The 27,297-nt window shown below is 42.3% G+C and overlaps 4 protein-coding genes across 13 annotated transcripts in view; 2 read left to right on the plus strand and 2 right to left on the minus strand.

Annotated features, from left to right (window-relative positions):
• Window positions 1-94: 94 nt before the first annotated feature.
• LOC105191207 (mitochondrial tRNA-specific 2-thiouridylase 1) lies at window positions 95-6,117 on the plus strand. 3 transcript variants are annotated; one of them, XM_025302949.1, is made up of 10 exons: window positions 95-526; window positions 628-1,019; window positions 3,821-4,019; window positions 4,098-4,263; window positions 4,358-4,542; window positions 4,624-4,850; window positions 4,998-5,165; window positions 5,235-5,465; window positions 5,733-5,888; window positions 5,962-6,117. In XM_025302949.1, exons 3-9 carry the CDS (start codon window positions 3,944-3,946, stop codon window positions 5,880-5,882), a joined length of 1,203 nt encoding a protein of 400 aa, XP_025158734.1. In that variant the 5' UTR covers window positions 95-526; window positions 628-1,019; window positions 3,821-3,943; the 3' UTR covers window positions 5,883-5,888; window positions 5,962-6,117. The 3 variants fall into 3 exon arrangements, with proteins under 3 accessions (XP_025158734.1, XP_019700655.1, XP_025158733.1); XM_019845096.2 differs by lacking the exon at window positions 5,962-6,117 and having other exon boundaries at window positions 5,733-5,927; XM_025302948.1 differs by lacking the exons at window positions 95-526; window positions 628-1,019; window positions 5,962-6,117 and having other exon boundaries at window positions 3,680-4,019; window positions 5,733-5,927.
• Window positions 6,118-6,374: 257 nt separating this feature from the next.
• LOC105191206 (neprilysin-4) lies at window positions 6,375-13,485 on the plus strand. Of its 6 annotated transcripts, none has more exons than XM_025302943.1 (17): window positions 6,375-6,670; window positions 7,617-7,749; window positions 7,834-8,069; window positions 8,256-8,413; window positions 8,625-8,831; window positions 8,930-9,084; window positions 9,195-9,427; window positions 9,538-9,798; window positions 9,929-10,131; window positions 10,251-10,430; window positions 10,503-10,714; window positions 10,824-11,046; window positions 11,559-11,735; window positions 11,901-12,063; window positions 12,180-12,389; window positions 12,549-12,655; window positions 12,744-13,485. In XM_025302943.1, exons 1-17 carry the CDS (start codon window positions 6,583-6,585, stop codon window positions 13,017-13,019), a joined length of 3,222 nt encoding a protein of 1,073 aa, XP_025158728.1. In that variant the 5' UTR covers window positions 6,375-6,582; the 3' UTR covers window positions 13,020-13,485. The 6 variants fall into 6 exon arrangements, with proteins under 6 accessions (XP_025158728.1, XP_025158731.1, XP_025158729.1 ...); XM_025302946.1 differs by having other exon boundaries at window positions 10,932-11,046; XM_025302944.1 differs by having other exon boundaries at window positions 8,939-9,084.
• A 532-nt stretch (window positions 13,486-14,017) lies between these two features.
• Window positions 14,018-25,085, minus strand: dsh (Segment polarity protein dishevelled). Of its 3 annotated transcripts, XM_011154429.3 has the most exons (11): window positions 24,539-25,085; window positions 23,861-23,930; window positions 23,353-23,605; window positions 23,076-23,258; window positions 22,665-22,875; window positions 22,277-22,405; window positions 21,935-22,149; window positions 21,282-21,773; window positions 20,916-21,164; window positions 14,886-14,954; window positions 14,018-14,301 (listed from the first exon to the last, which is right to left on the minus strand). In XM_011154429.3, the coding sequence occupies exons 1-11, from the start codon at window positions 24,697-24,699 to the stop codon at window positions 14,261-14,263; spliced, it is 2,073 nt and encodes a 690-aa protein (XP_011152731.1). In that variant the 5' UTR covers window positions 24,700-25,085; the 3' UTR covers window positions 14,018-14,260. The 3 variants fall into 3 exon arrangements, with proteins under 3 accessions (XP_011152731.1, XP_011152734.1, XP_011152732.1); XM_011154432.3 differs by lacking the exon at window positions 14,018-14,301 and having other exon boundaries at window positions 14,887-14,967; XM_011154430.3 differs by lacking the exons at window positions 14,018-14,301; window positions 14,886-14,954 and adding an exon at window positions 18,998-19,152.
• A 1,116-nt stretch (window positions 25,086-26,201) lies between these two features.
• The window catches only part of LOC105191208 (glutamate receptor ionotropic, kainate 2), a 9,794-nt gene continuing 8,698 nt past the window's right edge, over window positions 26,202-27,297 (minus strand). Inside the window, exons 15-17 of the mRNA XM_011154442.2 lie at window positions 27,120-27,266; window positions 26,559-26,827; window positions 26,202-26,441 (exon numbers count right to left, since the gene is read on the minus strand). Of these exons, the coding sequence (XP_011152744.1) occupies window positions 26,202-26,441; window positions 26,559-26,827; window positions 27,120-27,266 (656 nt within the window). The remainder of the gene's footprint in view (window positions 26,442-26,558; window positions 26,828-27,119; window positions 27,267-27,297) is intronic.

A 27,297-nucleotide genomic window follows, 5' to 3' on the forward strand; every position in this document is an offset into this window, starting at 1 on the left:
CTCGACGACGTATAATCGACCCTTACACTACAAAAGCTCTCTTTCCCTATCTTAGCTTCACTCACTCACTCAGTTAATCTGTCTGTCTCTCTCTCTCTCTCCTCTCCTTTCCTTTCCTTTCCTCTCCCCCTTTCCACACGTCTTCTGCTCTCTCTTCTTCTTTCGCTCGCGCGCGCGTTCGCACTCCCTCTTTTTCACGCTCTCACTCCCTCTTTCTGTTCCGCTCTCTTTCTTCTTTCTCACTCTCTTTCTTCTCACACATACACTCGAATCCTCCTCCTCCTCTTACTCCTACTCCTCCTCCTCTCCTCTCTCCCTACGTCGCGCGATTTCTGGCTCTCCCGCGCCGCTCTCTGTCCTTCTTGCTCTTTCTCAGTTCGTTATTTTTTCACGACCAAAAAATCGACAGTCTCAACGGGCCGGTCGGTCCGGTCGCCCGTAGGAATTTACCGTGTTCTCGCTGCCACGAATATACGCGCGCGGTAGAGGGATCACAACTCTCTCATCAACGGCGGAATCTCGTCGTGTGAGTAAACAAACGTGGAACAATGTGCATTTTTGCATGCAAACGCGCGCTTCGGAGATTTGTTTAATCGGACGGTAGAAATTCGCCGCACTTTTCCGCAGGAAGCGTACGCAAAATCATTCGACCGCACACCCGTACTCCCTCAGAGGTACAAGGCAAACTATTGGATTTTGTATGGCAAACAAGGAACCGACTGGTCGCGTAGCGGGAAGGGACGCAGTAGTGGGGAAAGGTACTGCGCAGGAGCGTACTTGCGCGATCAACGTCTCTGTTACCAACCACTCGCGTCAGCGCGTCTCACTGCTGCCGTCACCGCCGCCGGCTACCACCTCCCACGACGTCGTATGTGGCGCTGATGCTAGCGCGAGTGTTTGTCGCGCTGGCGCCACGATCGACCGTGCAACGGTACCGCATACGCGACCCGGGAGAAGACTCCTGCTGCGTGCGACCATCTGTTCGCTGTGTTCGACGCGGTGCCAAAACGATGCGCTACGTATGTATATACGCGAATTGCGCGAGGCGAACTGTCGCTTCACTAACATCCGCACAACTACGATTTCACAGTCGTGAACCATCGTCACAATTTCAGTCACGACTTTGCGACATATTCGTCGTTGCATACTGCCCGCGCACCCTAATTAGCGGCGAATTTTGACGCTCGCCACGACGAGATTCGCTCGTCATGAACGAATCTCAGGGACCCGAGGAAGAAAAAAATGAGAGGGGGAGAGAGAGAGAGAGAAATGGTGGGGAGGAAGCTCGCACGAAAGCACACAGTAAAAGTACACGCGATTTTACTTATAAGTTTCATTCTTTTCGAGTCGTAGCATCGTTACGGGGCGCCTAAAGTACCAACGATAGGTACAGTCCTTGGACTGACGGTAGCCAAGTTGCCAAGATATGCGCGCGCACACACCTTGCCGAGTATTCGCGAGCGTCCCTTGCCCCCGCCAATCATCATCTTCTCGTGACCAACAGCTGTTCCGAGAGGCGAGCGAACCCCCCATTGTAATCTGGGTCATGGGAACTGCGCAAAATGGCCCGCTGACGCGACGAGATCGCCTCGCCTTTCGAAAACGCGTTGATCACAACGTTGATTTTAACCGCGTGCCAGAGTATAATGTACGTTGTGCCCTTTTCTCACACATATCGCAATTTATAACACGAAATAGGCTACGCGCGGTGGCCGTTTATCGCCTATCTGTCAATGAGCTTGACTGGTCGCTATCCAGAGAGAGCCACGCGTGGATTGGCTGGCGGTATTCCTCCGTCTATTTACTCGGATCCATGCGCGAGCACGAATCGCGCTGTCGAATGCGCATGACGCAACGCGACTCGTCGAGTGTGTGCCATCGTGATTCATCATTGAATGCCGTGACGACAAATGGCGGAACGACTGAATCTTTCCCCCAGTGACAAAATGCATAAGACGAATCGACTTGAAATATTTATACAAATATCTTGTACTTGCAGCAAATACGAAAGTCTAAGAAATTGATAGCAGGATGAGAAACGTTGAGAGATCTGACATTTTTTTTTCTATGTCTCTTGCGATTGACACGAGCCTTTACCAGCGACGTGCATACACATAACATGAATCTAACTTAATTTAAGATAACGATCTCTTTCATGATCTAACCAAACCTAACCCAAACCGAATCCAAACCAAACCTAACCATACCATACCATACCAAACCTACGTTAGGTTAGGTTAGCCAAACCTAGCCTAGCCTAACCACACCACACCACACCTGACCTGACCTAACTTAACTTAAAGTAATCCAAACTTCTGTTCATTTCCTACGAGATAAAACTAGAAAATTGGCTGTAGATGAAGGGCAAGAGCACAGGCTTTTGCATAACACATAAGAGAATAAACCAATTAGTTTTCTTCATTTCCCTCCTTAGGATAGAAATGAAGAACTCTGATTGGTTGATTCTCTTATGCGTTGTGTACTATGCGTTATGCAGAAGTCTGTGCTCTGGCTCTAACTCTTTTATTCGTTACTTGAAATTGTATCTGAATATAATGGTAAACATCGATGATCCGGAGACAAATCTATATCGAAAATAGAGCTTCTACGCCCATATCTAGCAACTGTCGTTTCTTTGCAATGCGTTGCGTACTGTTTCATCAAGTGGTCTGTTCTTTTTAGCTGCATTGCGGAACTAGTGCAATAAGTTAGAATGAGATAACTATATCTTTTTTCATTTTAACTTATTGCACCAGTTCAATAATGCAGCTAAAAAGAACAGACCAGGTATCTGTCGGTATCGTCTCACTGACCTATTGGAAGCGTAAGGAGAGTGTACGACACTGTGGGTAAAATCCATTAAACGCTGCAAATGGTTTGCAACTTGGTGTTGGCCAATCACGGCTTCTCTTTTAGCGCTTTAAAGCGTTTTTAGTGTGTAATGGATCGCGTTCAATAGCTGTGTCCGGCGGAACAGTGGGAACCGTGAGCTCTCAGCGATTATTGGTCTTTACTATTAGATCCGTAGATTTAAACCAATTACGTTGACGAATACTCAACGTTGTGTACGCTGAATGTATCCAGTGCTATAAACGTTCATTGAGCACTCAGTGAGTTCGTGCATCTGATTAACGTAGAGATCTTTTAGATTTGAGAATGCACACGAATTAGATGCAACAGTTTAGTGCTATTTCTAAACTCACGTGTATTTGACGTAACTTGCAAGCTATGATGCTAGAAATTTTGTAAACTGTGTGATGTCATATGTGTTAGTACGTTGGTTTTCGAAGATAGAACCATATGTTTTCGCTGCGTGAATTAGTGCTAGGTATAGATCTACACTTGACGTTGCAAATGCTTTTAAAGTGCTCTGTACACGCAGTGAATTTTATAAATATTCATATACGTTTCAAACTCGCGATCTTTTTTGCATACGCATGTGACTACGGAGCATGCGCATGTGGCTACAGAGCGAGTTTAGGCTGCGTTCCTCACTGCCAGTGCTGAAAATTTATAATATACGTGACACAAACTATATACTTTCAGTACCGACAGTGAATATCTGAACGCAGCCTATTGGTCTGTTCTTTTTAGCTGCACTACTGAACTGGTGCAATAAGTTAGTGAGAAAAAATATAGTTGTCTCATTCTAACTTATTGCACTAGTTCCGCAGTGCAGCTAAAAAGAACAGATCATATGTTGTTATGTATTGTCGGCGTGACAGCTTTCTTAACCTAAATAGTCGTCAACTTTAACAATTAATATCTCGCTTCGCGCAGCTTCGCGGGATAGAACGACTTTCTTTCTTCTTTCTTCTAGATTCTTTCGTGCAAAAACTCGTCGATTGAGCATATAATTTATCAATATTGGAAGTGAGGCCTTTGAACTTTATCACCCAGAGAAATTAGATGTTGAGAGAGACTGTATCGCGAATGTACCGAGATGATAAGAAACATCGTAGTGGGAATGTCCGGGGGTGTCGATAGTGCTGTAACAGCTTTTTTGCTTAAATATAAAGGTGAGACGGGAATAAAAATGAGTTTCATCTTACTTTATGGTTCTATATATTCTTGTACATTTTTTTTATTCATTTCAGGATTTAACGTTACTGGTGTGTTTATGAAAAATTGGGATATTAGAGACGAAACAGGAAAATGTATGATTGAGAACGATTACGAAGATGCTCGGTGGACCTGTGACAGACTAAGGATTCCTTTAGTACAAGTGGACTTTGTAAAAGAATACTGGAATGAAGTATTTAGGTACATGTATCTCTATCTTTCTAATTTTCTATAATATGTACAAATAGTAACATGTATATCACGTAGGATATTTATTCGAGTCGAATTCTTTTAGCGACCTTGTGGAAAAGTATCAGACTGGATATACTCCGAATCCAGATGTTCTATGCAACAAGTATATAAAGTTTGATAAATTTTTTCATTTTGCACTAAATAAGCTTCAAGCTGATGCTATTGCAACTGGTCATTACGCTAGAACTAGCTTTGGGTCGTATCTAGAGGACTATAAAGCAGATGTTGGCACGTATCATCTGATATTACGACGTAACTTATGTTGCAGTTGGATATTTTTCAGTGAAATAATACATTATTGACGCACAGGTGTACGCTTGTTACAAGCATATGATAGAGATAAGGATCAAACATTCTTTCTGAGTCAAGTGTCGCAACAAACCTTAAGACGTTGCATGTTTCCTCTTGGAAATTACCTAAAGAGTCATGTAAAGACAATAGCCAAGGAAGCAAGCTTATACCGAATAGCACAAAAGAAAGAAAGTATGGGTATCTGCTTTGTGGGAAAACGTGAATTTCAGCATTTTATTTCAGAGGTAAAAGACATAATGTTTTATATCAGTTCACACACACACATGTGCGCGCGCGCGCACGTACACACAATGTGTGTATGTATATATATAGTATGTGTGTGTATGTATCAATCCAAGTGAGATCCAGTAGCAACACTTTTGTGATGATAGTACATAGATGATAAGCCAGGTGACTATATAAACTTGGACAGTGGATTAATTGTGGGTAAACACAATGGCATTCATAAAATGACAATAGGACAGAGATGCAGGATCGGTGGTAGACACAAGGCTTGCTTTGTATCTGGAAAAGATCAAGAGACAAGTGCTGTTCTAGTGGTAATAGAAATAAACATATCAGAAACAAGCGGATGTCAATTTATCACTTGTGTCATTTATGATGTGTAGGTAGAAGGTACGAATCATCCAGCATTGTATACGAATTTCTTGATAACACAAGATATCCATTGGATCAGTGAGGAACCAAGCGAATTGAGACAGAGCAATGGCGTATTTCATTGTAAATTTCGCTTTCAACATAGAAAACCCTTAATTTCCTGCTGTGTATATAAAACATCCGGTGAACATCGTTTGTTTATCCGGCTTAGCATACCGTTACGAGCGATCACAAAGGGCCAGGTTTGTTCTTATCTTTACAACTACTTCACTTTATATGCGTGATATGCACTTTATAACGCGATGGTAATCAAATTATCATACAGCGAAATAGATTTATGCAAATGTTTTATCTTGGCAAAAATTCACGATCAATTTAATAGCTTATCGTCTTTGTTTAAATGTGCTCCGCGCGTCCATCGCGGAAATCATACGTACATACTATAATTATACGTGAGCAATATGTGAGATATCGAAATATGTTACCCGTTTGATTTGTATGAATTTCAGTATGCCGTTTTGTACTCTGGAGAGGAATGTTTAGGCGGCTCGATAATATCGCGTTTAGGACCATCTTATTTCGCTCTCGGTCGACGAAATCATGGAGGCGAAACCTGCCATGATAATTACATGGCGTCAACTTCAATCATATCATTGTGAATAATTGTGAGTCTTGTTCAAAATAAAATCCAATCGTTCACAGAGGCCATTTGTGGAAAGATGAACATTTTTCGCACAGCGTGTATCGAGCTTGACTTAAGCGCCGAAATGTTGAGCTTCGCCTTAACACAATGCAGTATTTAAAATTGAAAGGGAGAGAACTGTGCTGAAGACCGGAAAAAATTAAACAAGTAGTACACGCCACGTACATAGGCATCATCATCGGAGGGAACAAGTATAATAAGCTCTTGGTTGCGTGTATAATATGTAAATCGATAGATCGGACATTGCGTACCAAATGCGCCACAATTCGTCTCGATAAAAGATGAATGTCGATTCGATGTCCTTCGACGGAACCATACAAACGGATGTTTGTCGGTCATTCGTCAAACTGACCAAAATTACATCCCTCCACCGGGATGTCAAGATGCAAGCGCCAATTAGGTTTACGGTTAGGTGTTGTCGCAATTTTGAAAGAAATACATCGTTCGTTATAATCGAAAGAATATCCGCTCGATATGTAACACTGCGACGAGTAATTTCGATGATGAAAAACTATCGCGTCGTCATGTTTAAGAATGTTTAACGTATCGGCATAATTCGAGATATTAACACGCAGCACGTTCCATCCACGGTTCCGTCATTTTAACAACAACAACCAACAACAACAACAACGACGACAAAGGCCATCCCGTGGAAAATGAGCGCAAACGATTACAGTAGATTCCATTGGAACATGTTACCCAGCTATGACGATTACCTTATCGAAGACAACTATAACGCCAAGAGTGAGTGAGTGGACGCGACACTATATCGATATCGTCACGCAGCGTTTCTATCTGTTTATTTCATTTTCTTCTTATATGCATCGCGTTGTACGACAAATCCGTTCAAATCAGGCAGACAGCGTCGAATGCGATTAATTGAATGCGAATCAAATGTACTCAACGCAAGGCGCGAGGGCAACGCAACGATGCGATAAGATGCGAAAGATGTTACGCGAGAGATGCGAACTGCGAACGCAGTAGGAGAGGGTAACGCATGTAGAATGTGAAATACTGGTATCGTGTTATTGAACGATAACTGCAAGTTATTAGGGTCGATTGACTCGGGTAACCCGACTCGAGTAAGGAGCGCGGAGTAAAATGTTTCTCATGCGCGTACAAAGCTCGTTGGTCTCCGGTTGGTCGTCACTCTCACGCGATTGGTATTGCGCGCGCGAATGACCTTATATATATATATTCACGTATGTGAATTACTTCCCGTGCAAATGCCGCTCGGTAGATTTGTGATTCGTACTACATAAGCGCGCACTCGACGCGCACTACGTGCACGTTAACGCTCGTGCCTTCGATCGGCCGCATGTCATTCGTCGTTTGACCGCGTGCGGGATCTGTTCCGATCTGCGTATTTCGTAACTCGTCTCGTCCACACACAGGCTTAATTCGAGTCGTGCGCGATATGTCAACCGTGTTGTCACAGTCTTTCTTCCGCCAAAATATAAAATTTGCCGTTTCGCTCCGTCTCGCCGGCCGAGCAAAAGCAACGGCCGTTGAAGAGTGATCTTGTCTGTGAATAAGTAGCGAATCCGTCGGCGAATGAGAGAGAGAGAGAGAGAGAGAGAGAGAGAGAGAGAGAGAAAGAGAGAGAGAGAGAGAGAGAGACGCGCTTTATCGCGTGAATGAATTTTCCTCATCGTCAAGTACCTCATCGTACCAATAACAATGTTCTCAGAGGAAGTGCGGAATGGCGATGGTTCCTCGATTCGCTTCAACGACGGTGGTGATAACGACGACGATTTCTTCAACAGCGGTGGACCGTGTCCGTCATGCAGACTGGCGATTAACCAGGAAACCGGTAGACTCAAGTGTGTCTTGTTGTAAATTTATCGTTCGTTTTCCCGCGTATTTCAATTGAAATCTCTTTCCTTCTCTCGTCTCAAATGGTGCAGATGTTGCGGGACGGGCGGGAACGAGACGCGACGCTTTCGCGTTAAGCTAATGCTCCTAATGATACCTGCCGTCTTGTTGCCGATCACCATAACGTTGATCGCCCTGTCGCGGCTTCAAGGCACGAGCAAGGTCTCTGAATCGCTCCGAATGCACGATCCCTTCTCAACACAATGGATTTCTCATAATGGAATGCACAGGCATCAGGAGCGGAAGATGGAGGCTGATATTTCCTGGCGTAAGTCGTAATAACTCATCTCTCATCTCGTTGCGACGATCGAAATCGTTTGGTAGAGAATTGCGACACACGATTATGTATTCTACCGATGCGAAGGGAAGGGAACGCGATCCTTCCATCGGCCGAACTGATTCGAATCGGCCTCCGTGTGAGAGAGATTAATGAACTTTTCGCATTATATCTCAGCCACCGGTCACAACGACGTTCCGCCTGCGGCAGAAGAGGCCGAAAAGCACGAGGGTCGAATTCCACTTGTCGGTATGAAAACGAGTTACGAGCCTGTAAACGCGCATCCGTCGCTCCAACGACGCAAGAGAAACACCGACGGGGTATTTAATCTCCGAGCAAGTTAAAAGAAAGAAACAGTTTCCAATTTTTTCGAGTAGACAATGCTAATGCTGAGCGCAGCAGCGTGTTCTTCTTCTTTCTGTCTGTTCTTGTTTGTTCTCCCTTCCTCCTCTTTCTTTTTCTTTTCTCCTTCTCGTGTGTAGCTCGTAGTGTCGTATAGTATCAGCGGCAAGAAAGCAACGTCAAAGACGACATGAACCTTTTCAGAAGAGTCGGACAAGGGACGGATCAGGCATGTCTCGCGCCTCACATGGAGAATTAGACAATCGAACAATGTCCTTATTACGCGCATATGGCCATTTAAATAACGGCGAATTGACAGGTTCCGTCTCCTCAAGGGAGGAGGAGGGATCGGAAGGGAGAAACGATGATGGGGCGGCCTCGGAGAGCGTCAATTACCTCAATGAGACAAAGGTATGATGCGCAGCGATGCGGTGTCCCGCTATTGGCTCTTCGGCCAATCGGTTCTGAAAACGCTCTGATCGCAACATATGCGTTATTATACGCGTTAGTATACGCAGGTGGAGCAGGATGGCGACAAGATCGAGAGCAACGATACGCAGGAGGATCTTGAAGAGACGGACAATTTTTTAGGCGATTACTATCCGGAAGTGGAAATTGACGATACCTATTACGAAAGCAGCGGTAGCAAGGATTATTATTCCGAGTGAGCGTTCGATATTTTCGCGTAGATCGTTGTTGTCGATATGTATTATAGATTATGATTGTATCGCACCATCATCGCGATCATCGCGATGAATTTCTCTAATATTTCAGAAAGAGAGGAGGAGAAGGCATATTGTCGTTCGACAGTGCGAATGAGAAATCGCCGGGGACGAATCAAGAGGACAATGGTGCATTCTCCCTTTCCATCAACGAAACAACCGAAACATGGTCATCGGCGGCCGATGAACGCGACAAGATCGACGACCACAAGAGTGATGACGCTCCCGATCTTCGTATCTTCTGGAGAGACGAGGGAAATGCCAGGAGTATCAGAGAGTCCCGAGGTACGTTTCGATATATGTACCGATACTTGTACCGTGCTCTCTCCGCGCATCTCTTTCCCGTCTCTCGCAATTTCTCGCGCTCTTTATATCCTGCATCATTCCCGCTGTAGCTCGGATGATGTTGAAATACATGGATAAGACTGTGGATCCGTGTCAGGATTTCTATCGATATGCTTGCGGTAACTGGGCAAAACGTAATCCTATTCCAAAGGACAAAGCCGGTTACGATACCTTTGAGATGCTCCGGGAATCGTTGGATTCTGTACTGAGAGAATTGCTAGAGGACCCTATACCGCACGATGTCGCTCAATCGAACGCCGATGATGCTACGATCAAGGCGAAGCATCTGTTTAAAAGTTGCATGAATTACGGTAAGCAGATGTGGATTTTGATTAAATGAAATTGATGTTTTATCTCGCGCGTTTTATCTCCCTTCCTCCCCCCCTCTCTCTCTCTCTCTCTCTCTCTCTCTCTCTCTCTCAATGCGACGAATGTGGCTAGAGATCTTGGAACAGCGTATGGAACAACCGTTAATTCAGCTTTTGGACCAACTTGGCGGCTGGCCGATACTGAGGCCAGATTGGAATTCAGACAAGTTTGACTGGCTTCTTTTGACCGCGCAACTTCGACTGTACAATAACGACGTATTGATTTCGGAATGGGTAGGCCCAGACATTAAAAACAGCGACAAATACGTGATACAGGTAACTCGACATCGTCAACTTTTCAAACGCGACACGACAGACAGCGTTGCTCTGTCCTACCGCGACAAGAAACTCGATCATCGCGCGCGCGCGCGCACGGTACATCCTTTTAATTACAGTTTGACCAAACATCGCTCGGCCTTCCGACCAGGGATTATTTTCTTCAACGATCCAACACAGTGTATTTAGAGGCTTACAAAGAATATCTGATCAAAGTTGCGACTTTACTCGGTGCATCCTTGGATAACGTGACTGTACAAGCTGAAGAACTGATCAAATTCGAGACACAGCTCGCAACGGTATTCTCCCTTATGTGTGCGTGTGTGTTTTCGTGCAATTTCCGATGCAATCGATGATTTTGCATTTCGTAGATTACGTCGTCACCCGACGAGAGACGAAACTTCTCGGAGCTTTATCAGCGAATGAGTATTGGCGAACTGAGGACGCTCGTGCCGCAAATTGATTGGCGTCGTTATTTGTCGATCGTTTTGGCCAGATCGGTTAACTATTCCGAACCAGTTGTCGTGTTCGCGTTGCAATATATTCAAGATTTGGTTGTCTTACTTTCAAAGACACGGCCTAGGTACACGACGATTGGTGCATCTCTCTTTTTTCTCCCTAGCACTTTACGCGTCTTGTTTCAATAATCACGCGATAAGATATCAGTAAGCGATTTCGTTCAATTTTCGCAGAACAGTGGCGAATTACATACTGTGGAGATTTGTGCGGCACAGAGTGAATAATCTGGACGATCGTTTCCAGGAAGTGAAACAAAAATTTTACTACATTCTGTTCGGCAGGGAACAGGCGCCATCAAGATGGAAGAACTGTGTTACTCAAGTGAATTCCAACATGGGTATGGCAGTCGGTTCAATGTTTGTCAAGAAATATTTCGATGAAAACAGCAAAAACGACGTGAGTGTGTGATCAATCTGTGAGAAAGATGATGCTCGAAATTAATCAAACGTTGGAATAAAAAAATGGGGTCCCTCTTACTGAGAAAATATACAGAGCACAGGATGTGCTTCCGTTTCAGACTTGCCCACCCTTTTTATTTGTTTTCGTCGTTCCATCTTCGCATTTCCAGGTGATAGATTAGATTTTTCTTTTTTTTTTCGAACAAAAGTTCGAACACTCATATCGCCGCATGTTGTTCTTAAAAAATTTTCAAGTTGCTTTCGGTTTCCGTTATTTTACCGGGGGTCTTCTCCCAAAAGTGAAAGTACCGCCGTATCAGAAACTTCAGACGAGCTTTCGCCCGACAATTATGTGCTTTCTCAATTTCCTAGCACCACCTCTTTCAGTCAAAATAAAAGGGAGGTGGGTAGTCTGAAACATCCTAGACAGAGAACATACAACAGAGAAGGGATTAAATTAGAGGATTTAAATTAGAAATATTTAAATCGCCGTATTACTCATATCGACAGACATTATCGATGACTCGGGAGATACAACGATCGTTCAGGGAATTACTCGATAAAACCAATTGGATCGACGACGAGACAAAGAGCTTGGCGACTGAAAAAGTAAACGCCATGTCGTTGAGGATCGGCTATCCAGATTTTATCTTACAGCCATATCTACTCAACGAACGTTACAAAGATGTAAGATCGTATGGTATAATATACATCGTATCATCATATCGTATCGTTACGAAGCAGAGTAGAATTGTTACACTCACTGTCAATATTCATCAATATTCATCACACACATCATATTGTCCTTCGTTAATATACCGATCATGCTGATGACTAACATAACGCACACAGGTTATTATTCGCCCGGACAAATATTTCGAGAACACTCTGAATATCTTGAAACACTTGACCAGACTCGAACAGGATCGTCTCGGCAATGTCGTCAATAAAACTCTGTGGAATACCGCTCCAGCAGTTGTGAACGCTTACTATAGTCGCAACAAAAATCAGATAAGTCAGTACACGACGCGATACGCGCGACTCGAGTTCGGCGAATGACCTATTTATCTTCTCTCCGCGCGTTCTTCCCGCAAGTCGCTTTAATTTAAACTTGAATCCTGCCTACTTTAGTGTTTCCAGCGGGCATATTACAGCCCCCCTTTTATCACCGATTTTTTCCACGGAGTTTAAATTACGGCGGAATCGGCGTTGTGATTGGACACGAGATTACGCACGGATTTGACGATAAAGGTAGACTGTTCGATAAGGACGGCAACCTCCATAGGTGGTGGAAAGACGAGGCTATAAATGGCTTTCATCGGCGAGCTCAATGCCTCATCGGTACGTGAAATCGGTACCGGTTCCTCTCCTCTGTCTTTGTTCAGTAGCAACGCGCAACAAGTGCGGGCAGATTACGAAGGATTACGTATTATTATTACTTTGTATGTCCTGTTCTGCGTATGTGTTTCCACCTCTCCTTTTGCTTTCTCTTACCCTCAGATCAATACGCCCGTTATACGGTGGCGGAAGTTGGAATGCAGATAGACGGAGTCAACACGCAAGGTGAAAATATCGCCGATAACGGCGGTATCAAGCAGGCGTTCAGGGTAATTTCGCAGCTTCACTTCCCTCCTTCTCAGTAAATCTGTGAGTGAAAAAAAGAAAGAAGGAAGAAAGTTGGCACTTTCCTCGCAGGCGTACGAGAGGTGGTTACGCCTGAATCAAGAGGAGGACGAGACGTTGCCTGGAATGAGCGCGACCGGCAAACAGTTGTTCTTTTTGAATTTTGCTCAAGTTTGGTGCGGCTCGATGCGCCCCGAGGCAACTAGAAATAAACTGAAAACAGCCGTACACTCGCCCGGTAAGTTTCGTGTGATTGGTACGCTTTCGAATTCGAAGGACTTTGCTCAAGTGTTCAACTGTCCCCTCGGTTCACCTATGAATCCAGTGAGCAAATGCTCGGTATGGTAGCTCTACGCCGATACGATTTCGATCGTCATCGTGTCGTTTTTTCACGTTCGACAGTCATTCGAAGCGTGGCTTCAGCGGCTTATGACGCGCGGAACAGTGTAAACGCGTGCGCTTCCTGGCGTATTTCCTGGCGCAAGACATATGCAATTGCAATTTAGAAATAGTCTATGTGCAAACGCTATGTACGTACGCATTTACACCGCGTATTATCGCGCCATCATTGAGATACGTACATACGTTAGCGTCTCTCTCGCGCGCTCGCAATTTGTCTTATTTTCATCGTCATCATTCGATCTTTTTCGCGATACAATACCGCTGTAACACAATATAACACTCCGTTCTTTCGTTTTTTTGCGAAGCATGAGCGACAGCACCTCCTCTTTCGAAACAGATCCTTCATTCTCACGATGCTCACAGAGACATTGAGAAAATCAAACATCATCTTGCTTGTTGCTCGTGTTACACACACACACATACACACACACAAACAGAACATTTTCTCATCTCCATTATATATTTGTATTTTTGCAATTGATTTACCTGTTGTACCACTGACAGAGATAACATATCGATCTGTTGGATCGACGAAAATTGGAATGGAAGGAAAAACATCAGCTACGAAAAAAAATTACTACGGGAATTATATTCGATAATGACGCGAGTTGTTAGATTTTCTTCTTTCGCATTGTCAAATTTTTATCATTCTTGCATTCTTCTTGCTATCTCGCGTACTGCTTCCATTCTGCTTGCCCTCGCGTTATTCGCACGCGTGCGTGCCTATCACGCATAAAGTTTAAATCTCTGAATATGTGATTTACCGTGTGTTGACTTGGCTTTCAACGTCGAGTCGTTGTCGTTATCGCTCGTTCTCTCTCTCTCTCTCTCTCTCTCTCTCTCTCTCTCTCTCTCTCTCTCTCTCTCTCTCTCTCTCTCTCTCCTCTCTCTCTCTCTCTCTCCTGTTAATTTCTTTAAATATGGGCCAACATTGTTAAACAAACTTTAATTACCACAACGACCTCTACGGTCTTAATTTTATTATGTATAGCCGTTATAAATCATAATTACGAGTCTTAATTTTTTACTTTCTATGATATTTTATCAAAATTGGCCTATTAAATATATAAATATATGTTTCGCGTGTGCTACTTCCATCCAACTAATAAAGTCAATGGAAATATACCTTGACCATTCGTTCGAGTCGTATTATCATCGTTATGTTACGTATATGTTAACAAAGATCTTCACTTATGTAGAAACTGATACTCCAAAATGTCTTCTTCATCTGTAAAGAGGAAAAGAGGATTTCATATTCTAACGCAAAATAAAAGAAGAGTGTAAAGCATCTTTCAAAGCGTATGCGCAATAGTACGAGTTACATACAAGCTACGAATCTACGTACATACATCGATACATACATACATACACGTATTTGGACGCGTAAACATATATATATATACACATACACACACATACATACATACACGTGCGCGCGCGCGCACGTGTGTATGTGTATGTATATCGTGTATATGTGTTTAATATATAGTTTATATATTATAATAAATTGGACTCATATACAATTGGCGTGCAAATGGCAATGAATCTTGAAAACATGTCGTACATCGGGAAACTTGCATGCACGCCACGCGTATATCCAAGTTATCGATCAATTAATCAGGTAAATGAGCATCTCCGATGTAATGCGCACAAACATTAATCGACTGTCGTGAAATTATTTGTAGTTGGATATATACAACGACATCGGCATCTCATTGACACTGATGAGAAGCGTAAAGGAACAGTGCAAAGAGCTGTATACGAGCAATACACTGTAACGCAATAATTATAATAAAATAAAAGTTCACTCACAGATTTCGTCTCTGCTATTGTTGTCCAAATCGCTAGTTTGCGTGTGACTCTCCTCGTGCATATGTCGCCCTGCATCAACCGTCAGCGCAGCACAAGGCACAAAAATTACTCGGTTACGTATCTAAGGTGATGTAATGTATGTACGAGCGACAAAACATGAAAATAAATTTTCTCCTTAATCTCAGAATAGAAAGATAATAGAAGCGCGCGCGCGCGCACATACACACACACACACACGCACACACAGAAAGAGACTCGAGAAACTCGTAACAACATAACATTTTCGAAATTTTTACTTTCTTTTTCGCCCATTCGCGGAATGTGAAAGTGTTGCATTAATTTGCGATAAACAGAAAAACATCCAGATTTCTCAGATATATTGTACGGATTGCATGTAATGTAAGTTATGCGTAGCTTTCACATCGTGGAACATAATTGTTGGTGATTAATGTCGTGTAAGTCACTTGTGTATATTCGCTTATGTAAATATTCCAGCGTATAATTCAGAGCGTAACTCAAAGTTGAGTATATTTATGCAATCTTCCATAAATAAAGACAACATATTTTTACATACCAATCGCATTAAACTTGCATCGTATTTTAATTGTAAGTTTAAATGAAAACGAGTGATACACATGCTCTTCTTTTTTCTTTTTTATTTAAACGCAACGAATGTTATGTATCGATTAGGAAAATTGCACGACCTTTACATCGCAAATATAGCTTCGTAACGATGAGAACATGATAGAAAATCAAAATATTGCACAACTCGACCAACGTTATTGCCAAAATATTTACGAGTATAATGTCCTCGATACTCGTATTTTCTCTCAATTTCCAATCGATCCGAGAGATTAATGCACCATTTACACCGATATATTTGCGAAGCTATATCTGGCAGACGTTTCGAAGTATAACGTGTCGAGAGTATACTGGGTGAACCGAAATTCCCGCATTCGGGATATAGGACATGATACTTTATGCTAAAGCAAACAACTTTTTCCTTTAGCAAAATTGCGTCCGACAAGTAGTTTTTGCAGGAGAGCGTGTTAAATTTAACGAATAAACGCTCTTGTCCATGTAACGCTCAGGGTCGGTGCGCGCGCCTCACTCGCGTGTACCTAGTCCGTGATTAGTAATCATAAGTAGTGTCTTTTAAGAAGCTCATACGGTTCTCTTGTGATTAGTTTACGACATTTTAAGACTGTGCTTAAGACAATTTTAAATAATAAGAATCAATTATGAACAATACCGGGATTTGACTTGCTTTCATATTTGTATTGCTTAAATAATGAAAAGTTAATAAAATAAGTACTGCCTTTATTTTTTACGTAATAAATGAATAAAATATTATCTGAAAATAAAGACAAATGTAAATAGTAATGTTTTGCGAGCTGTGAGCGTTCTATTATTCCAAATATTGCACAATTACGTGATAATTAAATAGTATCATTAAATTTAAAGAATAATTTACTGATCAAGCGTATACATAGGAATATACATATTTGTAACAGTGATTATAAGTAAAATATTTGAATTAACGTCTTTTAAGAGCTCTCTTTCTATTTCTTTATGATAGAAAATACAAAGAACTTATTTAAAATTTAAATTGTGTGATATACTCACATCACGGTCTATCACATATACTTATTATTGCTTATGCACGTTACCCTTTAAATGCATACTTTCCTTACATGTTTTGATTATTGCGAGGAATATTGCTATAGCCTCAATGGTCAAGTTGGTTAAGAAAATAAATCATTTGTAATCACTGTTACAAATATGTATACTTCTATGTATACGCTTGATCAGTAAATTATTCTTTAAATTTAATAATACTATTTAATTCTCACATAATTGTGCAATATTTGGAATAATAGAACGCTCACAGCTCGCAAAACATATTACTATTTACATTTGTCTTTATTTTCAGATAATATTGTGCAATCAGACAATATTTTATTCATTTATTACGTAAAAAATAAAGGCAGTACTTATTTTATTAACTTTTCATTATTTAAGCAATACAAATATGAAAGCAGGCCAAATCCCGATATTGTTCATAATTGATACTTATTATTTAAAATTGTCTTAAACACCGTCTTAAAATATTGTAAACTAATCACAAGAGAACCATATGAGCGTCTTAAAAGACACTACTTATGATTACTAATCACGGACTAGGTACACGCGAGTGAAGCGCGCGCGCCGACCCTGAGCGTTACATAGACAAGAGCGCTTATTCGTTAAATTTAACACGCTCTCCTGCAAAAATTACTTGTTGGACGCAATTTTGCTAAAGGAAAAAGTTGTTTGTTTTAGCATGAAAAATCATGTCCTGTATTCCGAATGCGGGAATTTCGGATCACTCAGTATATTGTAGCATTGGTATACAAGGTACACGATTTATCTGAAGACATTGAAATATCTCGAGAACTATGCATTGGATAAAGGAAAGTGGTTAATGAAAGTTGTTAGTCTCGAAGGGGGACATCCAATGATACCAAACTTGACCTCCCACCTCACCCCCTGGGGGGGTGGGGGTTGGAGGCAACTTTGAAATCTTAAATGGAAACCCCCATTTTTTATTGCAGATACGGATTCTACGCCACAAAATACGTAAATTTTGTCCGAAACTTTTTTTTTGATTCGTGATAGATGGCGCAAAAAATTATATTTTCCGCAATTCTCCAGAAATGATCATTGGATTGAGAAATAAAACATACCTGTTCAATATTTTTAAAGAACATAATAAAAGTTATTCCCCCCCATCCTCTCGGGGTAGGGTGGGTGGTAACGTTCAAATCTCAAATGGGAACCCGAATCGAAGAGGGAACTGCTCGACGCGCCACTGTGGGTGCATGGCGAACTACGGCTTATTATAAAAGGCAGTGCAATGCCTACGGCTTATTATAAAAGGCAATGCAATTGAGATTTGAACGTTATCACCCACCTTACCCCGAGAGGATGGGGGGGGGGATAACTTTTATTATGTTCTTTAAAAATATTGAACAGGTATGTTTTATTTCTCAATCCAATGATCATTTCTGGAGAATTGCGGAAAATATAATTTTTTGCGATTACAGCGCCATCTATCACGAATAAAAAAAAAAGTTTCGGACAAAATTTACGTATTTTGTGGCGTAGAATCCGTATCTGCAATAAAAAATGGGGATTTCCATTTAAGATTTTAAAGTTGCCTCCAATCCCCACCCCCAGGGGGTGGGGTGGGAGGTCGAGTTTGGTATCATTGGATGTCCCCCTTCGAGACTAACAACTTTCATTAACCACTTTTTTTTATCCAATGCATAGTTCTCGAGATATTTCAATGTCTTCAGATAAATCGTGCATCCTGTATACAGTGGAACATTGAACGCAATTGCAGATCGTTTAATTTCCTATTTTGTACGGTTTTGTAATTGTAAATGTATACACCATCCTTACTTTCGTCACACACACACACACATACACACACACACACACACACACGTAAAGACAAAAAAGAATTTTGATAAATTCGAGAAAGTGGTCTCTGCGTGTTCAAAGTTCCTCTGGCTGATGGTACTAATGTAAAATTAAGAGTAGCCTTTCTCAATCATACTATCGCGTGAATAAGAAAAGGAGAGAAGGGGACGGAGAAAAGAAACATCTGGTGGAAGAAATGCAGCAAATAAGGTCGATACAACGCAATGGCAAGACACAAATAAAAGAAACGAACGCATTTTGACGATATTGGAACGTAACATAACGTACCGTTTAGAGTGCTAAATTAAACGTACATGGAAATCGTATTACTAATTATAAAATATGACCGTGACAATGAACATAATCTATATAACAAGTGGGTATACCTGCAAGCACATCTATATAAATTAAATCTCGTACGTTTTTATACTTGTAACATTTCTAAAATGGCACGTGTAACATGAGCGTAATTTGCCTGTATGTACATTTCAAGTTTGTAATGTCGTGTAATGTGATCATCGAGACTTGTCTTCGATTTCGAGCATAATTTCAATCTGTGTCTGCTAGGCGGTAGAGAGTACAAAGGTGCGCCACGTGTGGATAAATGAAACTTTCCAATGAATTAACAATCAAACGAGGTCAAACAATTTCTACATACGAATATCTTTTTATTTTTCGGATAAACATTTCTCAAGACATCGCGGTCACTTCCAAAATAATAAAAATAAGTGAACCGTTGGATATCTAGAAACAATATCCTCTCGATTTTAAAGAAATAGCTGCCCCATTGTCGTAGACAATCCTAAAACGCAACCAATTAAAAAGATATTAATAAATATAAAAACTTTCCCATATAAATATAAACTACATGCATTCTGTAGAAAGATTGTTGCACATCTCGATATTGAATCATTCATCGAGTTGAAACGTGAGTGTTATTTACATGTTCATTCTTGTGCTCTACATATTGTGCGACCGTGCTGTTGCAAAGTAATATCAAATAAAAGTTATCACATGTGGTTACATGGCTGCAGTGAAGCGTGCATAATTGTGTATTTTGCTTTATACGTAATAACGGTAAAAATCATACGTATAGTAAAGGGACAATTGTAAGACAATAACGACTCTCTAGCACCGTGGCGTACAATGAGTGGATTATTGAACGAATTTTTGGAATGGCAGATTAACGTGTCATGCAGGAAAAGAAAACGATAAACTACCACGCGACGTTTTCCGTTACTCGGAAAGTGAGTCGCTGAAATTTATTCCGCGATGCGTTTATCCGGCTGGATCTTCTCGCTGATGAAAGCTTATTTTTATTTATACTGTGTGCATAATATCGGCAGATTAAAATACTACATCAAAGATGTTTCCTAACAACACGATACGCGGACGAGCAACGACACCCTCCGGTTTACCATTCGATTATGTATCATTAGCTGTCCAAAACAAAGGTTACTTTTTACTCGAGTTTTATTGGAAACTTACTACTGCGATGTATTATTTACGAATCGTATTAGTATATACACTGCTCCGTTACATGCAAGATACTTTGAGATGACCAAAATAGCCTTGACAAGTGCAACAAATGTAAAAATACCATTATATGCAGGATGCAGTCGAAATAATACACGAAGCTCAACGTATAAACGTATATAACGCGTGAGTAGAGTCTCTGGACAGCTTATTTAAATATGCTGAATCGAACGGTGAATAAATACTTGGAGCACGAAAACAAAGAAAGAAGAAAAGGAGGGAGGGAGGGAGGAAAGAAGGAAGAAAGGAAGGAAGGAAGGAAGGAAGGAAGGAAGGAAGGAAGGAAGGAAGGAAGGAAGGAAGAAAGAAAGAAAGAAAGAAAGAAAGAAAGAAAGGAAGAAAGAAAGAAAAGAAAGGAAGAAAAGAAGGAAAGAAGGAAGGAAGAAAAAAAGACAGAAAGAAAGGAAGGAAGGAAGGAAGGAAGGAAGGAAGGAAGGAAGGAAGGAAGGAAGGAAGGAAGGAAGGAAGGAAGGAAGGAAGGAAGGAAGGAAGGAAGGAAGGAAGGAAGGAAGGAAGGAAGGAAGGAAGGAAGGAAGGAAGGAAGGAAGGAAGGAAGGAAGGAAGGAAGGAAGGAAGGAAGGAAGGAAGGAAGGAAGGAAGGAAGGAAGGAAGGAAGGAAGGAAGGAAGGAAGGAAGGAAGGAAGGAAGGAAGGAAGGAAGGAAAGAGAAAAAGAAAAAAAAGAAAGAACCGCACACAGTAAGTTCGTGTGTGTAGGTAAATTTCCTGGCAATCGTTGGATTTATCGGGACGATATTTGAGAAAATAATAGCGATTAACATATCGGAGACGCATCGGAGAGAAAGAGAGGAGAAAAGAGAGAAAAACTTCCGGCGCAGTCAATTCCGATCGTGTGCAACTTTAAAAGAAAATCTCATCTTGTCGCGTTCGCAAAATATTCATCCACAATTTTGTCGACTCTGCATTGCACGATGTATCTAGTTCCTCTATTTACAACATCGAAATCTACATAACATCGACAAAGAATTCACAAGGATTTCCCATTGCAATGCGAAATGACTGTCTACTACCAGATAAGTCTTGCTGATTCTGCTGATTTCCTGACCCTGTTCCCGTTTGAACAGACTGCTCGGAACCACTGGAACGGCTGCGGCTACCGTTGGATCTTTTCCCATTCGATCCGTTACCATTGCCGGAATTTTTGCTCGGCATCGATGGCACCGACGGATTATGCAACTCTGATTCCGATGCCGATGAACACGACTTCAAGTCGTGAATGGGCTCCTTGCAAATGCGTTCGCTGCCCGCGCTGCTGCCACCTATCGATCGATCGATAAACGCACGCGTGAGAATACCGTGAATTGCGCGAATGGAAGACGGGTTACGTTCCATTCGCACTCATACAAAGAGCGAATATAAAGAAGGATGAATCTTGCCTGAACCACTGTGCACGCTCTCTTCTCGATGATAACCGTAGACGGTGGGCTCGTTTGTAAAATTGAACGGCATAGGACTGTAGCCCGTCGCCGAATGCGGTGCGTATGTTCCCGAATAAGGCATGTCCCAAGCATTCGGCGGTGGCAGAGGACCAACCGTATCACAATCCAACTTCATGCTGCTCATGGCCGAGCACAGGTCACCGAATATATAATAGCATTGTTCGGAAAATGTTATTTTGTTCACTGTGTGTCGAATGAAGCCAGCTTTCAGCATGAGCGACGCGTATTTCCTAGCATCGCGACGATCGATGAATCCTTCCACGTGAGTGTTCAACCAATCTACAACCTCTGCGCCGATAAATGCATTCGGAATGGTTATTTTAAGCCACATACGATCGCGTATCTCTAATCCAGAGTCGGATCGAGCCATCGCTCGTACCACCGTCGGCATATCGGTATTGACGGTCAGATGAAGCTCTTCCAAGGGACCTGGATAATAATCAGTGAATTTTTTTATTAACTCGGCTCCGGCCCGAGCGTCAGGCAGTAACGCACAAATGGGGGGAGGAGGTGGAGGGAAGAGAGGAAGAAAAAAAGAGAAGAAAATGGTCACACCCGTGACAGACGTCACGACTCGATTTACTACTTACGTTCGGTATCTGGCAGTGTACTCGCAAGACTGCTCGATGTCGAAGTTAACGTTGTGGCACTTGGTGGGCGAGGCGGGAAGCCTTCGCCACGTATGGCGGCTGTGTGCGCCACCCACGCACCAGGATCTATGGGACGTACCGGTTCTGTACGAGGTATCGTAAAGTAACCTTTCGGATTCGGATCCCAACATTTTGCAACTACAAGCTTTATTGGTCTAAAAGAAAAAAGATAACAGAAAGAAAAGGAAAGAGAAGAGGAGAGAGAGAAAACGCAAGGAGAAATGTAGTTTCACACGTGACTACCTAGAGTACCTAGAATACCTAGGTAGTCGTGACGCTTACCCTGGCTTCTGTACTACTTCACGCAATACTCTCACCGCTTCGTCGTTGGACATATTTTCGAAATTAATGTCATTGACTTGAAGAATCATGTCACCAGGTTCTATACGACCATCCAAAGCAACCGCTCCCCTGTTTCAAGCAAATTTCGAACGGTACAATCTGTTGTACGTAAAATGTGGATAGAACGGATGCAACTGTGCGTACGTAGCATATATTTATTCGCTATCACAGCTAAACACTCTGCGCATTTGCACGCGCGCGCTTCCACGCGTAAAAACGTATCTACTCGCTCAAGTTTTTTTCGCTCTGTTCCCACATGGTTTGTTTACAGAGATTACGCTGTTCAAACGACGAATCAGAATCACGAAACAAGTCAGAGCATACTAACCCTTTCATTATTGAGCCGACATATATTCCCCCATCTCCACCTTTGTTACTTTGACCGACGATACTAATACCGAGGAAATTAACAGTGTCCATGTTCAGCGAAACAGTTATAATATTCAAAGACATTGTACTGTCGGTGATGCTGCTAAATGACGATGTTCGGGACATGGGTGGTAATCTGTGTCGTCGTCTTCTCTGCGGTCGACGTCGATCTGTGAGAGAAGATGAGCATACTCTGTACATGCATCAGATTCATTCAAACGACACGACAAACTCACACTGTGTCCAATGTTCTCTGTTACAAGCTTGCTTCTTTCCTTCCCTTCTTTCTTTCCTTTCTTTCTTTTCTTTTTTCCTTCTCGCAAGACCTCTCTGCGCAATATCCCTTCGTATAGTGTCAATTTTTTCTTACCCAAAGTACCCCTATCGACTGTGCTGCTCATATTGGTGTGCCGGCCTGTCGTCGATGTGATACGACTACTCGCGTCGTCGTCGGATTCCAAAAACGTTGTCGTTTCCAAGTCCGAGCTTAGAATGGAAGCAGTTTCATATCCGTGACCCGAGCGATGCTTGGAATGGCCATTTATGCGAAGTCCTAGTAAAATGTAATGCGAAATATCAAAGTCACGCGCGAGAAGAATGTTCCAGTGACCTACAGTTATCCTAAAGTACGTATAGCGCAAACTTACCGTTGTATTTGTTATATTTTTCATATTTTTCCGAATGATGCCTCGAACTTTTGTGCAAATGATGCCCTTGTCGACTGCTTATAATACTCTCTGTCTCTGTCAGTGTATCATCGTGTGAAAGCGGCGCAGTACCTCTGTTACCATGTCCAGGAGTTACATGATCCACACGGTCGTGCTTAGCTTCGCTATGCGCCATAGAGTCTGTACATTGGGACGCACCATCCGAGACATTACTACCTTCAGCTGACACCAACTGTCACAGTACATATCGTATCGTTAAATACATACAAGAAGCATCCATTCATACTGAGATTGCACTCTGAAGAAACAGACAACAATCTGAGGGAAGTAAATTTTGGCAAACAAACACATCCAACAGATGAGAAGAAACATGATGTATACGACACTGAAATGACATTTGTCATTTCATCGCAAAGACATTCGAGTCTTTAAAATTAAATGTGTAACATGTGTACCATAAAGAATACGTTTGTAAAATAAATCTTACCCATGATACAACTCGACCGTTGAAACACGGCAGGTGAGCATCGTCGTCTATAATTTCTTCCTTTACCACACTAGTACAAGCAAAGAGGAACTTGCTTAATATATGAGTGCATTTTATTAACATTACACTTAACAAGTAGTGACTGATAAATACCGACGAACCGATCGTCACGATCATAATTTTAGTATCTTTCCTTTAGCATCCTTGTCATCTTTCACTATCATTTCGAGACTGTTATCCAGAACGAGAAGTCAAGACACGGCACAAAACACGGTTTGTGTCGCCGAAGACGAGAGACACAATTGTCGCTCTCGACACTTGGGTCGCGATATGAATAATACGCTAGTGACAAAAGAAACTGTTCGATCGACGTGGGAAGGAAGGCAGGAATCGCGAAAGATCATTCGCGGTTTCGTAGATTGCGCAGATGAAATCGCAAGTAAAACGCAAAGCGAGAGCGCGTACGCGCGAACGAAACGTCAAACGAGTCGATCGTCGATGGGACGAAATGTCGCGTGTTAAAGCCACATGATGCATTAGGCGTAACAAACGTAAAGCGTGGCGCGACGCGTCACGCGACAACGTGACGATGGCATCCCCGACGACCCATCGCCGTGTATGCCGATACGTAGGAAGCGCGATACAACGAAATGTCGAACGAATCGCTCCGATACTCACCCGAAATCATCGTCCATCGACTTGAAGAAATACTTGTAATTTGGTCGATTTAAAACGTTCTTGAAATCAGCCAGAGTCACTCTCTCCGGCGATATGTTGAGCTTCACCAGATACGGCGTTTCCTCGTCGTCCATGTGATAGATAATCTTGGTTTCTTCCATCGTTGAAGCGTGTGTCACACTGGGTTCATTCGCAATCGCGTAAAAGCGATACGCTACGCACGAAACCAACAGACTAGGACGATACTCTCAAACCAATATGGCGCGTCGTACACCAAGCCAAAGCCCTGTCGCGTACAAAGCTCGCATGTTCACGCGTCAGTGAAATGCTCGCGAACCTCGCAGGGGAGGATGCAGCAGTCGCGCGGCGAAGATGTCTCGCACCGTTTTCACGTGGAGCCGGCCAGCATTATTCCACGAATCCTAGTAACACGTATATTCGTAGCGGTCCTGACGATAAATTAAATGTCAACATAGCCGTCACAATGTTACGCGCACACTCACACACACACGTCGCACACTCGCTGCGGTACTAGACGCACTCGCGCACTCGCGCGCTATCAACGACATCTGTAATGTACTACTACCACCTACCTGAAGCAACGATGCGTCTCGAACTAAATCTAGTGAGTCAAGTCACAACACACACCCGTAAACCGACCGTTTACACCGACCGAGTTTCCCATCCTCTTGGAATCATTTTAATGAATTATTTTCAGACCATGTAAATTAGCCGGATAGCCAGATAGTGCACATAGAATATCAGGGAGAGAGAGAGAGGAAAGACGCGATTGACAGCGTTATATAGCGAATTCAGCGCACATGTATGTATGTACCGATTCTGCTCCGGTGCTCCGGTGCTGCCCCCCCCCCGACATGGTGCGAAAGCGGAACTGCCTCTGCGTAGCATCAGGTAGGTGCGATCAATCTTGGCGCGGCATCAAGTCAATGCAGCACTACGCGCGGGGCGAAGCTATTCACTGTTAATATTGATATTCACTGTTAATATTGAAAATACATAGTTTGTGTCATGTATACTATAGATTTTCGGTGCTGGCAGTGAATATCGGGAACGCAGCCATAGACACGACACTATACCTAGACTACGCGTTCGAGAAATATGGGTAGGGCTCACGTAGAAAAGGATGCACTCTGTTTTGTGTCTGTGCGTTCTCTCTCGCACACGCGAAAACAACGTGTATCGCACACATTAGTGTTTCTAACAATTTATTTACGATAACGAATAATAATAATAGTAACAACAACAACAACAACAACAATAATAATAAATTTGCTCATGGACCTTGGCCTATATTATGTCCTGGTTTGCAGTATTTGCAGTTTCTGGGGAAACGAATTTTCTTCGTCGGACAAAGATAAAAGAGGAAGGGAGGAAAAAGTGCATGATATGCGGCGAAAAAAATTGTACAATTTTAATATTTATCTCTCTATTAAAGCACACATACCACCACTTGGGCACGTCAAGCATTCTTCGTGAAGCAATATTCGCTGAGTATACATACAGCCGAAGATGGCGAAGGTATAATCTCTCTCTAGGTGTAATTTCTACCGTAATCGTTTTCTCCTTTTTATATTAACAGTAATAGCTACAGTATATTACTTTATCGAGCAAAATCGTCGATGTAAATTTAAACAATCGGCAGTCAATTAATCTTACGATCGTTGCTGCGGTTGTTTGTGTTGTGATCCTTGTCAAATTTATCGAGCATGTCGAGACGTAAAAAGGAGCCGACAATGGACCGAGCTGTAGATCCCCTACCATTAAGGCCACCTTCCACAGAACTCGTGCCGCTGTTAGTCTTGGCGATTTTAACTGGTTTTGTCACGGCCCATACGTTCACAGCAAATTTCAGCTCTGCCATTAACGCCTCCCGTGGTGTGATCTGTGGGAAGAAAGGAAAAGCGAATGAATCAAGACAAAACGTTACTTATATTTAGGCGGAGGCAAAAAACTTATATTTAGGCGGAAACATGCTGGATGGAATAGAGAAAAGTCTTACTTTCTCCCTTACTGCAACTTTTCGTATATTCCAGAGGAATTCGCAGATAGCAATAATGAACGACGCGCCGCAGCCGCACATGAGAACGAGGAAGACGCCGCCAACATTAGGCAAACCTAATTCACTCGTATTGACGGTTTTTTCCGTGTCGTCCTTTTTGCATAATCCACCGCCCATTTCTTGCCACCACTTTTTCTTCAACGCGCTCAACGTGCCTTTTTCACTCAGTGTCAGGATTGCGCCGCTGATTGGCGTCCTATACGGAGAATCTGCGGGCAATTTCGACAAAAGAAAAATGCTTGGTCGTCAAATACAATCATTCGATTTTTCAACATGACACGAGTATAACGTATCGAGAGCTAAGTGATAAAAAAAACAGAAAAGAGATTCGCGTTTCTCGATAATGATGTTACGTATGGCAAAGTATATGTCTCATCGTCGACTGTATTCTTTGGTAATTGTACAACTTTTGAAGAATCTCTCTCTCTCTCTCTAATATCAATATTTCTTCAGATATCCCACTTTATACGTTTGGTTTTAGTACAATTATCTTGGACTCACTGCGCGGTAAGGCTATGCCATAGCCTTTGTTGTCGAGGAGTCCTCCGACTTTTTCAATTTCACAATTTCTTTCCATTCGGTATTCGATAGAGGTGGATTCCATTAGAAATGCATATGTTCGCTTGCTCTTGATAACTCGATCGACACCTAAATAGAACATACGATAAAGTTCTTCAGA

The sequence above is a fragment of the Harpegnathos saltator genome, unplaced genomic scaffold, assembly GCF_003227715.2.
Source record: "Harpegnathos saltator strain DR-91 unplaced genomic scaffold, Hsal_v8.6 scaffold519, whole genome shotgun sequence".
Classification (NCBI taxonomy): Eukaryota; Metazoa; Arthropoda; class Insecta; order Hymenoptera; family Formicidae; genus Harpegnathos; species Harpegnathos saltator.

Excerpts from the sequence above, each read along its gene's own strand:
- LOC105191206 (XM_025302943.1), top strand. The coding sequence starts at position 6,583 with ATGAGCGCAAACGATTACAGTAGATTCCATTGGAACATGTTACCCAGC. Across the intron at positions 8,414-8,624 it reads ACGGGGTATTTAATCTCCGA|AAGAGTCGGACAAGGGACGG; the intron begins GCAAGTTAAAAG and ends GAACCTTTTCAG. Across the intron at positions 12,064-12,179 it reads TCGCAACAAAAATCAGATAA|TGTTTCCAGCGGGCATATTA; the intron begins GTCAGTACACGA and ends TGCCTACTTTAG.
- dsh (XM_011154429.3), bottom strand. The coding sequence starts at position 24,699 with ATGGAAGAAACCAAGATTATCTATCACATGGACGACGAGGAAACGCCG. Across the intron at positions 21,774-21,934 it reads TACACTGCCAGATACCGAAC|GTCCCTTGGAAGAGCTTCAT; the intron begins GTAAGTAGTAAA and ends ATTATTATCCAG. Across the intron at positions 14,955-20,915 it reads GAATCAGCAAGACTTATCTG|GGCGACATATGCACGAGGAG; the intron begins GTAGTAGACAGT and ends CGGTTGATGCAG.
- LOC105191207 (XM_025302949.1), top strand. The coding sequence starts at position 3,944 with ATGATAAGAAACATCGTAGTGGGAATGTCCGGGGGTGTCGATAGTGCT. Across the intron at positions 4,264-4,357 it reads TACTGGAATGAAGTATTTAG|CGACCTTGTGGAAAAGTATC; the intron begins GTACATGTATCT and ends GAATTCTTTTAG. Across the intron at positions 5,466-5,732 it reads GAGCGATCACAAAGGGCCAG|TATGCCGTTTTGTACTCTGG; the intron begins GTTTGTTCTTAT and ends TATGAATTTCAG.